This window comes from Telmatherina bonti, assembly GCF_933228915.1.
Source record: "Telmatherina bonti genome assembly, chromosome: 13".
Taxonomy (NCBI): Eukaryota; Metazoa; Chordata; class Actinopteri; order Atheriniformes; family Telmatherinidae; genus Telmatherina; species Telmatherina bonti.
In genome coordinates this window covers 31,705,139-31,717,720 of record NC_136611.1, presented here as the reverse complement: position 1 = coordinate 31,717,720, position 12,582 = coordinate 31,705,139, and the positions used below count along the sequence as shown (strand labels likewise).

Here is a 12,582-nt window from a genome sequence, read left to right as displayed (position 1 = left end):
TTACGTGGTTTGGAAGCAAAATATTTAGTAGAGCTACCAAAGCCAACAAACCCACATTTCTACAAGGCTTCAGGCAAATAAATATTTAATAAGCAACACTCCCTTAAATGAGATTAAGACACAGTGGCTTATTTGCTTTCATAAAGTACACATTGATTTTAAATGAGAGGCAGTAAATTGACTCTTTGAATAATACATTCATTGGAATAAATAGGAAACATAACTCTTCAGTGAAAACACTGAGATGAGTTTCGTAATAACTTGTGTGTAGAGGTGCAGGAATCCAAACAAACTGATCTAAAGTGCCATGTAAACATTGTATGAGTACTGTCTAATGTGTTGTAACAGACAACAACAGCAGTCACAAGGGCGACGCACCAAAGACTATCACAGAGGCGGTGGCGCTGCGTCTCTTTGCCACGATGTTGCTGGCCAGACACGTGTAGTTGCCCGAGTCAGACAGACGCGCCTCGTTGATGATGAGGTTGTGGTCGGCTCGGGTGTCGATGTTGTCATCAGTCAGGGAGCTCACCAGCTCCTCGTTTTTCAGCCATTCCACCTGCATAAGAAGAGAAATAAAGGCAAAGATTGAGACATTAATTCTTTAAGAATTTGAGTGAAGTTCAAACTTTTGTCTGTGAGACTATTCAGGTTTTACAAGTGCAAACTAGTCAGAACATTTCATTTCACATCGGATCATTTGGTCGGAAAAACATGGGACCCTGTTAAAAAGAAAAAAAACTACGATTTTAGGAGAGAATTAGAAGAACCTGACTGTAAATGCCACCCAGATTTCTCTGTGTATGGATGTAACAGGCAAACATGATGCACGATAAGAGTCTATAATTATAAGTATAATAAGTATAATAATAAGTATAATAACATGGTTTGAGTTACAGGGAGTTAATGGGAAATAATGGGAAGTTTTCAGGTTATGAATAATGTTATTTTCTAAAAGGTTCTTGATGTTTCCTAAATGAATTAAATAGAATTAATCTGTCACAATTCTGTGTTCATTCATTCATTACACAGTTTTTTTTTTTTTAACAATTTGAGGTGATTTGTGTTTATTCCACCTGAAGCCATCCGTGTTTGGATACAGATTGCCAAAAACTGCTCGTTTCATTTCGTACCATGCTGAGTGGGTGAGTAGCAAGTCTGTTAGTGTGTAAAACTGCAATAAAAACAGTTTAACAGCAGGCTGCTGTGGCCTGGCTGACCCAGGGTAGGTTAATAAATAGAAATTATTCCAGTTTTATTTTAACATTTGTGTGATGAAACATGATAAAAATAATTATATGCGATTTTGATAATGATGCAAGGCTTTTTCTGAACTACGACATAGGTGATTCATTGTGTTTCAGTGAGACTGACTCTCTACAGGAGCTGTTGTTTTAGAACCCTGGACAGCAGAAGTGTGGCGCTCCCCTGCCGGGTACTTAACCCTTTCAGCGCTGAAAGGCAGAACAAGTCAACTTAGTGCTATGAGTCTGGCATCATATTGCATTAGATTATTTTGTATTGTATTTAGGTTATTTTATATATATATATATATATATATATATATATATATATATATATATATATATATATATATATATATATATATATATATATATATATATATATGCCATGTGGTTTATAATCTTTAATTTTGGAACCTACTAAGCGTCTGCACATCTCTGCATTCTTGTCCATACCTCCACCAAACTGTGACATAAAGGCTGATTATGTCTCCTGTGTGGTGGTGGAAGGTGGTAATACATTTTATCTCTCTTTCTGGTGCATGTTGCAGTTTTGTTACTTGGCACTAACTAGCTTGTTTGTTAATCAGTTTGTTTTTTTGCAATCGTGAGTACAATTTTCACACCTTGCTGTTCTTGGCCTGCTTCATGTTAAGGAAGACACTGCTGCATGTGCATCTGCTCTGGAGCTTTTTGGTCGCTCTTATTAAACTATGAAATTCTTTCATGATTTTATTGACGCTGTTAAAGGTCCAACATGACATGTTTCTGACTGCATCAGCTGCATAACGTCAGCAGCAGTATGATAGATGGTATTAAAGACACACTCTGTATCACCTTTGAAGCTTTCCATAATTTTTCCTGCTGTCAATCCTCATGTCTTAGTGCATACGTAGTGACCTTGCCCCTAGTGTTAACTCGCTCATTTTAGGATGTGATCATGTAGGGATAATTCTACACGAAGTGCACAAACAACAGTTCTAACAGATGAAAAATACATGATAAACACTTGTCTGCATATTTAAAAACAAGTATATTTAGGCCTTGGTTTAGTTATTCTGAAGTTAGCTACTTTTCCTCCTCTGCAAATCCAAGCAGCTACCAGGTCAGTGACCATAACAGCCGTCGCCCTGAGGAGCATGATTTCAGAATTTCTACTAGAGCATTAAGCACAAAAAATGCAGCTTTGCCAATGCTTATGTCCGCTTGTACAAACTGCAAACTGGCTAAGTATGATAGGATGTCATAAAATCAACCTTTATACTATAATGTAATAAACTGTTTGCACGTCATCCTACTTTCTTTGCTAACTCAAGTCTTATAAGTCGTATAAAGTTAGAGGTTTTGTAAACAGCCCAAGTTTAAAAAAATACTGAATATTGTCCACTGTCTTAGTTTTACCCATTTTTCTTCATTACTTTTTGTTTTTCATGTCTTGTTACATTGTCAGCTTAAGTCGGACCCCTTTGACAACTTGTTGGATTTTCATTTTATTTTCATTTATTGTACAAATCAGGGTCACACTGCTGCTGGAAGCTACCCCAGCATCAGCAGGCAACAGGGAGGGTACATCCTGGGCAGGTCCTCGTCCATTGCAATAGTTTCTCAGTTGCATAATCCGCCTGGTTAAATAAAGGTTAAATAAAAAGAATATACTGGCAACCAATGCAACACAACTGAAACTAAAGTCTCATCATCCAATTTTTAACTCAGTCAGAAACCATGTTTAAAAGTGCAACATGTGCAGCTGCGCCTTACAAGCCCCACCCTGCAGATCAGCATCAACGGGGCGGCGCTGCAACTTTCGCTACAACACCATTAGGCAGTCAGAAGAAACACTATAAGCAATTACCAGCAGCTGAGAGGAAAACTAATTATGAATTACAAACTTAGTGACGCTTTACTGCTTCTAGTCTGGGAAGAGAGCTGCATCGTTGCGTTTGCAAATTACATTTATGGCATAGCAGAATGGGCTGGCCTGATAGATTTATGAGAAGCGCACAGGCACCATTTACAATGAGCAACGCTGAGACTGGATGCAAATAGGAAGCGCTTGTGGGCATGCAGAAACGGCGCACAGAGGAATGACACTCAGTCCAGAAGGATGATAGACGGCAAGTTAACACTGACACAAATAGAAATGGTAATGAACATCATGACAAAGTAATCATTTTGCACATTCAGTCATTTTTCTTTCACACCTATTTAAAGTAAATGGGTGGCTATTTCACTGAGGGAGCGGGTACAATGCAGCAACAGCAAGTTTCACCCATCCAGAAGAAAACTCAAAGGCTGATCCTCAAAGACATCTGGATTTTTCTTTTTTTTTTTTTTTCTTTTTGGCTACAATTAAAAGATGGCCTTGCGCAGGGGTTTCATCAGAGGTGAAGCGCCGAGCATCATTTAATAGATAAGATGACAGAGAGACAGAGGAGTCGGGGATGGAGTCTAATTTCTCCTGATTAAAGTCATCTGTGTGTATGAGGGACACTCGCGGTGACACCCACCCCCACTCCCCTGCTTCCTCCTTCCCCACCCGCCAACTTCTCATGTATTTATTTCAATGTAATCCCAGGAAATCTGTCACATGAAAGAGGCAATTAACGTGTGTCGCAAGCCGACCCTCGCGGTAGCAGGGGCCACGTTGCGCATTAGCTGTCTGTCTGCCGCAAACGGCCCTCGGGTTATGATGAAAAGATTCAACAAGCAGAAGGAAGGAGGAGGAGGAGGAAGAGGGAGGGAGGAGGGGTGGGGGAGAAAAGATGAAGGGGACACATACAAATTAGCCTGGCGAGTGTGAGACAGTGGATGTGAGAAATGAATTACCTAATTGTCGCATTTGTTTCAATTAGGACGCGGTCATCAGTGTCAGCCTTTGACAGAGGGGTTTCCAGGCATTAGGGCTTCCTTCCTGTGATTTCATTACCCAGCCCTCCCCTTGAAGGTCACCTCCCCCAGCCCTGCACGGCGGCCAGGTCTTCTCATCTCCGTCCGCACATGCACACAGCTCATTCGGATGACATTTGCTGATGATTAGATGCTGAGAAATGTGCCTGAGAGGCAATTAGAGGACAGAGGCGCATTGTGAACGAGTGACACTGCAGCCATCATCAAGACTTATGATGAGAGCGCCGATCAGGACCTCGCCATCTGATGCATTCTGCCTGTGCACCTCGTCTCCCTGCTCCAGGGTCTAATGGTCATTTAATGTCAAGGTGTTGCAGAACAAAAGGTGTGCCTCAGTGCTTTCAGGAGAAAGGTCTGTCTGCTGAGTCATGCTTTCGGTGTAATAATTTACCGTGACCCCCTCGCCCCTTTGGGCAACTCTCAGCTGCTGGTGGTGACGGCAGAACTTTTTAATTGCTGAGTGTCTCATCAATGCAATTACACAGATTAAGCGCCTCCGTCAGGCATGCGCTCGGGGACCGGGGGGGCCGCCAGCGGGCCCCTGCTAAGCAGCATATCAGAAGCGACAGGGCAGAGCACAGAGCTAATCCACTCCACGGATCCTCCCTGCAACTAATCAGCTGCACAAGCAAGAAAATCTCTCTCTCTCACACACACACACACGTACAGGGGCGCCTCTAACAGAGCATTGCACTTTCTCACCGTTCAGATGGCAAAGCCTGTCAGCAGCAGGTAGAGTCAGGCTGAGCTCGGCATCGCTCTCCTGCTCCGAGGGTTAATCAGAAAAGATACGAAGGGAGCACAAAGTGAGGCGGTATCACCCATCTACCTCCCCCGCTGCTTCCCAAATGCCACCTAGCCTTCCCTGCGAGCAACACTGCACCGCACTACAATCCCATCTCGAAGTGTCTTATCTTAACGAAAGGAACCGGGGGGCTGTGGGCTTGGTTCTGAGCGGGGAGGGACGTAATTGCTTGGTTTTTTAACGAAGCTCATCAGCAACTCTCTGGGAGACTTTTCTCTGACCTACTAGAAAACAACAGAGAGGAGGAATCTGAGAGGAACAAGTGGAGGGAAGGCAGGAGGTGCGATGAGTTAAATGCTAGCTTGTTTTCAAGTAGCATTGCTGTCTTTCCAGGGCTGAACATGCGTGGTAGTGCAGAAATATTTAGCTGATTCCCCTTTGTGCTGTGGCCTGTTCAGAGTGACTGGAGATCAAAATGATTCATATCAGATTAAAGTCTTTCATTCGAGAAAGGTGAAATTGCCTTCCGGTTTGGCTTCTCATTTCATGCTTTCTCTCAGAGTAGCCACTCAAAGGAAACTCATTATGCAGTGTTCTCACGGACTCTTTTCTTCCAGTTAAAAGATCTGCTCTACATTTACACCCCCAAATATCTGTGAACTAAGAGCAGCAGCTTGGCTTTGGAGTCGGACGCTACAGAAAAATCGCTCCAATATTCCATTAACAGTAAGAAAATAACAGTCTCCTCTTTAGTTCTGATAAAGTATGAAGGTACTTTAGTAAAAAATACTTCATAATTTTTGTGTTCCATCTTTCACTCTTGTCCCAACTCTAAAGCACAAAGAGATAATTCGCTGTTGATCCGCTGCTGAATGGATCTCTGAAGATGTTTGGCTGATGTAGGCTGTAAAAACGGACTGATTTACAGGAACTGCTGGGTTGAAGCATTTTTACTTTCAGAACTTCCTCATCACCAGTGCCATAGATTCAACGAGGTGTTGGAAACATCTCTCAGAAACTTTGCTTCATATTGACATGAAGCGTCACACAGTTGCAGCAGATTTGTTGGATGCATATCTGCAATTTGAGCTGTGTGACATGGTGCATCATCTTGGTTTGATTTATCAGTTTTTCATATAAAAAGAAAAACATCAATAACTAACATCAATATTTCACTTAAAAAATGTGATGGAAGCTTTCCAAAAACCTAACAGAACAAACAAAACGAACAGCAATTCAGCGTTAAACAGAGGAATACTGATCCTGCTGGAAGTCGCCATCATGCTACACTTTGGTTCTCCAGCTAAACCAAGAAGCTGAGCGTATCCTAACAGCTTAGTGCAGTAACTTAAAAGCCTTGTTTCCATATAAGCATGTGTTTGGTCCAAAATTCAGTTTCATATGTTGAGCTTTTAACATGCAAAACTTGCCAAAGCCAAAGGTTGCCTTCCGGATCCTTCCACTGCTGGTAAATCACTCTCCTGGGTGTCCTGTCACGAAGTCACGCCTGCACCTCAATAACAAACTTCACCAACAGTACAGAGCATTCAACCCATTGAGCTAAAACATTAAATCTGTCTGCCTACTTGCCATACCATCAGCTCTGCCTGTTCCAATGAAAGAATTCTTACAAGTCAATGATGTCAAGCTTCATCAATAAACTCCATTGTACCCGGAACCCAAGTATCCGGTCTGCTTTTTGGGTCCAGAAACTCGCCACTATGACAAAGTATTATCTTTTTGATTGGTATAAACCTTTTATTCCTGCATTGAGGAAAGCCATTTAGTGGTTTCCATGTCCACTTTACAGCAATAAGCACATTGAGTTACTGGATTTTCTTTAGCTTGGTTTACCTGGTTAGCTAGTTTGTCATAATGTAAAAGACATTAAAAAACACAGAACACAGTGGACTCTCTCTGCATGCACTCATCTTCTCAGCATTTCATTTCCACGTATTGGCTGAAAATGACTGTAAAGCTTTCACTATAATGAGTTCTCCACATTGTGATCTGTTTGGCCCGATGCAAATTCCCTCCTTATCTTCGCCACTTGGCTCTAACCACATGCTTGGCAGTGGTGAAGTGCCCATTTCCTCTCAGGGATCAAGTATTAAAGGTAATCCAGCCCTTTAGATTGTTTGTTGGGGGGCCATTTGGATGGTCAGATGAGTCTGTTAAATTGAGCACAAGGGGTAAGGCTAAGAAGAGATGAAATGAGATTGGTAGCTTGTTAGCTTGCTGGCTATTCATTTACCCAATGTCATGGCGTAAAGTTCGGTCTGTCTTTGAAATCCAACGTGAAAGGTTGAACTTAACACAAATTTTGATGGAAAACAAAACATTAAAAGTTATTTTTTGCTGATATATCAGTTATTATAATGATTACCACTTTTATTACATGATATGATGCAGAAGTCACATTGAAAGTTAAACCTTTCAAAGCGTTTAAGACTGTAACAAAACAACTCTTGTCATCTGCCATGCATGATTTTCACTGTTTACAACTGCTGCTACCAACTGTCTTCTTATTGGTGACATTTTTATTGCGAAAACATGGTAATATGACGTTAACCATCGTGTCATGGAGCTGATATAACACGCTGAGTCATCCAAAAGGACAACCAGTTTAATTTCACCAACAAACTTTAAACTAATATTTCACATTTGCTGTGATGACACATTTTAATTGTATTAAAAACATTTTCCACAACCCAAGAATGTTGTCACAGAGACAAAAGGGTCATTAAATAATGAATAAAGACAGCATATGTTGGAATAACAAACAGTTCTTATGCAACTGCGGGGCTCATGAATAACCAACCCTCATTGTGTTAGCTCGATGCTAAGACATGATGAGAATTAGCATCCTGTATGAGACAATATTCCAGTTTAAGCCAAAAACTACTGATACTTCAGTACATTTCATCATTTGCGACAGCTTTTTTGCTATAACTTCATAAACAGATACAAAAAACTAACACAAAAAAAAGAAAACAGAAAGAAAGTGCTTAAAAGCTTCAGTCAGTGCTTGGTGGATTGTATGCCAGGATTCTGCTGCAACACTTCTGTCACGCAAATAAAGACATCTAGAATAACTGAGAAGCCCCTGCTTGGCGTCAGACCCTCCTTTAAATAAACTGCTGTAACCACATGATACAGAATGATTCCACTCTGGAAGCTGGAGACTCATTAGCTTTCCCTGACATCGCTGCTGACAAGAGTTATTACCAAACAGTGTTTGTGCCGCACTCCAAACCGCAGACTGGCTTTCTATTTGAGCGTGCATTTCTGTGCACCGGAAGCAGCCATCCTGCATGCAGCTGCACTCTGAAACCTCACACTGACACACTCATGGATGCCATCTCAATATTTCATGGGTGAGGTGCGCTGAAATTGACTGGGCTGAGGATCTCTGCCCCGTGCTCTTTACATTATTCACTCCCATCTCTTGTGGCTGGGCTCATTTGTGTTGACAAAGGACGAGATGGGAGATTGCAGTTCCGTCATTGCCGCTCAGATTCAACTATTTTTATCCCCTTTGTGGGTTGAGCTGTGCTGAAATGACACCAATACTCCATTTTCATGTTGGATCATTTATACAGTGCAGGGTTAGAGATTGACCTCTACCTAAATCTCTTCTCTGCACACATCATTTATGCATCTCTTACTCTTGCAATGCAGGTGAACTACAGTGCAAAGGATTTAGAGGACCTTTTAATTAATGCACACCTGTACATCAGTTTTAACCACTGTTTTAAAATCAATGTAAGGCTTTCAGGAAGCTTTATTCATATTTACACTGACCTCAAAGATATTAATGAGTCAAGTCTTTGCACATAATTAAATCTTCATTAAACACTGTTTTATTGACTTATTTAAGGTATTTTTTTTTACCCAGTGATGCAGGTCATTGGGTAAGCTGAGGTTTTGATGCTTTAACACCTCATCACAGTGTGTTCTGTAATCAGTTATATTCTAGTTGATCCACATGCTGAACTGAAGGTGAACAGAGTTTCAACAAGCATTAGCTGCTGGTAAGAAGCACAAAATTTATGTGTTTAAGTGTAATCCAGCACATGGATGACAGATCAGGAATCAGTCAAGTTTCTCTCAGTAAGTTGTGAATTTGAGTTCATTTGATGAAGAAGATGGTTCTGCTTTATAGATGGGGCACATCAATGTTTTTCCTCTCAATAAGATACAATGAGTTTATGGAGCTTTTTCATCAATATCAATACCGATACTGATAACAATATCAATACTTCTTGATCTTTATAGGAAACCACAATTGTAATGTGTGCATCCATGTTTTTATTTCTAGGACAGTGTGGAATATAAATAAAACTGAGGAACATCAATACTTGAAAGAAATGTGTCAAAACAATAATAAATTATACTGATGAGTAAATTAAATAAAAAAAAAAAAAAAAAAAAAAAAAAACAAGCTTAAAATAAATCTTTATACAAGATTATTTACATGTATTAAATGGAAAATGACTAAATATGGTATGGAAAAGTAATATGGAAAATACCATAAAACCTGAGAACAGAAAAACAGAATGACCAACCTGTGTTAAACCAGTAAAATGTTGAAACAAAAACTCATCATCACTAACAGTATGAGCATCATCATGACATGTGACAGGGTGCCATGATCATGTTACACAGGGCTTCCATTGCTTCTTCACTGCCTAAACCTCTTAGAAGTGAAAACAAATGACTTTTTTTTTATAACAGCAGAGTGGTCTCTTGATATTCAAAGAAAAAAAAAAAAAGAAAATTGAATCCGATATTATGACTGGCAGATACTAAAGTATTGACTCCAGAGTATCAAGGCACACATCCTCATACTGTTTAAACCTCAGATTGTACAGAATTAACATGATCTCACATACAAATGGGGAATTAAATAGTGCAACCACTGAGAAGTAGATAAAAAAAGAAATATATATCTTAGCTGAGTATGTGCCCAGTGGATACACAACACACACAAGACAAGTTTGTCTGTATTCAACATTTCCTGTACGAGACAAGTCAAAGTGCTTTTCATAAATCATTAACAGCATCGCAGCAGGATGCAGACACAGCATCAAAAAGTTCATAAAAGAACAATGAGAAACAAAATTATAATAGGACAAAATGTAATAAAAATCATAAAAAAATCATTATAATGATATTTTTAAAAAAATTTGAAAAAAAAACTATTTAGTCGCTAAAAACATGGCTGCCAGAACAATCATATTATTTCTGTCTCGGCCATTTTTAATAAACTCGGTTTGTGTTTTCCTTCACAAAGAACAACATGAGAAAAGTGCAGCTGAAATAAATAACGACTTGTTCTAAATCTGTCCTTCAGTAAATGTTGAATGAAAGAAAAGGAAATTAACGGAACGCTCATCGTATCTATGAAACCAACACAGCAGTCGGTCAGTCTCAGGTGTAGCGCTGGAGGAGTTAGTGGAAGAACTGGGAATGGATTTTCCTCCGTTGTCAGGAGTGACAGCAGGCAAAGCAATTCGGACGTCAATGTCCTGTTGGTTTCTGTGTTGTGTCTTCAGCTGGACAAGCGCTGCGAAGCCACGCTCACACCGTAGCAAGTGTAGGATACTCGCTCATCACAGGACTGCACCAGTAGGCTACTGGAGGAAGCTTTCTTTCTCAGAGACTGGTCACATGGCAGCTCCACCAGCCGACTCTCTTTGTTGCTTGGCAACGTGATGTTTTCCATCTGAATCTAAAGGGGTCACGTATGCAGGCATCATCCCTCTGTTTCTGAGGAAAGCAGTCATTAAACTGCACAAGCAGTTTATTCATGTGTGTTCATAGTTTTTTTTTCTGTGTTACATTTTCTCCTCTCGTGTCCAGTTGCTTTCCTTCATGACAGGCATTGGGGAGCATTTTAGATACTTGACTTTCCCACACAGGCGTAATCTTGTTGATTTTGTCATATTGTTCAGATATAATGAGGAGAACTGGTGAGGCTGTGATTTTTCCAAAGTCAGTGTAACTTGTCACGATACAGCACCGGTACATGCTCACTACCCACATCTTGGCACAGTTTTTGTGGAGTTTAGAATGTAGTTTAATAAAGTTTACCACTTGGGTGACATCTGCTAATGTTCTGTATGCTTGCTTCCACATCTCCCAGTGCAGAAAACAATGTATTCGCCTCACAGTGCCTGAGTTTCTTCCTGTCATGCAGGCAGAACCACACATTGTGATTCCGATGTCCCAGCTTAGGCCTGATGAATTCAGATATAAGTCCATAGAGTTCAAAATGTCCCTGTTGTGAGGAACTCTCATTTGCAGTGAATTTGCTCCTGTAAATCCTTGTTACAGGCTGCATGGGGGTTAGCACTGTGGCCTCACAGCTAGAAGAGGTGGGCTGGGCGGGGGTTGAACAGTGGCCTTTCTGTGTGGAGTTGGCAGGTACTCCGGCTTTCTCCCACAGTCCAAAGACATGCATGTTAGGTTGATTGGTTACTCTAAATTGCCCATAGGTGTGTGGCCCTGCGATGGACTGGCGACCTGTCCAGGGTGTATCTGCCTGTCGCCCAAAGACTGCTGGGATAGGCTCCAGCTCCCCTGCAACCCTTAATCGGACTAAGCGGTTAGGATGATGAATGAATGAAGTCCTTGTAACACACATCTCCAGTAAAACTGCTGTGCTTGTTGTGCCTCTAGTCATCCATTTGCAAAATGACCAGTTGCCTTAATGCAAGCTGTGGTCTGTTGTCTTTGCGTTTCATTGCTGAATCAGCGATGTTGCCTGTTCTAAGCAGCCAGAATGCTTCATAGCATGAAGCGAAACTCTACTGCAACGTCACGTAGCGGCATCGATGTAAAAGTTGTATCGTGTCATTTTCTCAGCCTGATTGAACTGATAGATGTCACTGCATCATCAAACAAGTCCGTGCGCTTTAAGACCAGAAAGTTACGTAATGCGTCTTTAAGTTCCTCAACTTATCATGTCATGTGACAGAGGTTTCAGGTTATCGGCTCCTGACTGCTCTTACACCTTTCTGATCATGTCCATGGCTGCAGGTAAGACCAGGTATTCCGCCCTGATGCGGGGCGTCTGCAGCTTGATTGCTAAGATGCAATGAGCGCTTGTTCTTGCTTTGAGCGTAAAGAAGAAGAAAGACATTTTTGTGATGCCCACAGGTCTTGAAGTCACCTTTGAGGAAACACTGCGGCTCTTCTTTGGGAGAAGAGTGTTTTGTACCAACACCTGGCTACACGAACACATTGAAGGCTTTGTCCTTCCTTTGTGTAGGGAAATGCATATGTAGGGTCATACCAGCGTTTCACCTTGCCTGCATAATAAATGCAAATGAAAGTTGTGTGTCTTACTCTGTGGTGTAAAATTGCGGGTAAAAATGTGCATAAACACCACTGTTGTTTAGGAGTGTGAACACACAGCACTCTGCAACATCACAAATAGCCTTCAAAATAAAAACACAGGATCCGTTTTCTTGACATTTTGCTTAGTTTAAATTTACCCACAACCCACTAAACAGGTTCACAGCCCAGTTTTGGGTTGAGACAGACCAGTAGAGAGTCACTATTTTAGGAGGATCTTTCATCACCCCCATTCACCTTTCTAAACATCCATTAATCGCTGTGCAGAACTTCATACGCTGCTGGATCCATTAAAACCTGCAGGGCTGTGGTTGCCATGGGACC

At 41.0% G+C, this 12,582-nt stretch overlaps 1 protein-coding gene across 1 annotated transcript in view; it reads right to left on the bottom strand.

Moving 5' to 3' along the window:
• The window catches only part of unc5db (unc-5 netrin receptor Db), a gene marked incomplete at both ends in the record, with an annotated part of 282,435 nt that overhangs the window by 101,527 nt on the left and 168,326 nt on the right, over nucleotides 1-12,582 (bottom strand). Inside the window, one exon of the mRNA XM_079251728.1 lies at nucleotides 379-559. Coding sequence (XP_079107854.1) covers nucleotides 379-559 — 181 coding nt within the window. The remainder of the gene's footprint in view (nucleotides 1-378; nucleotides 560-12,582) is intronic.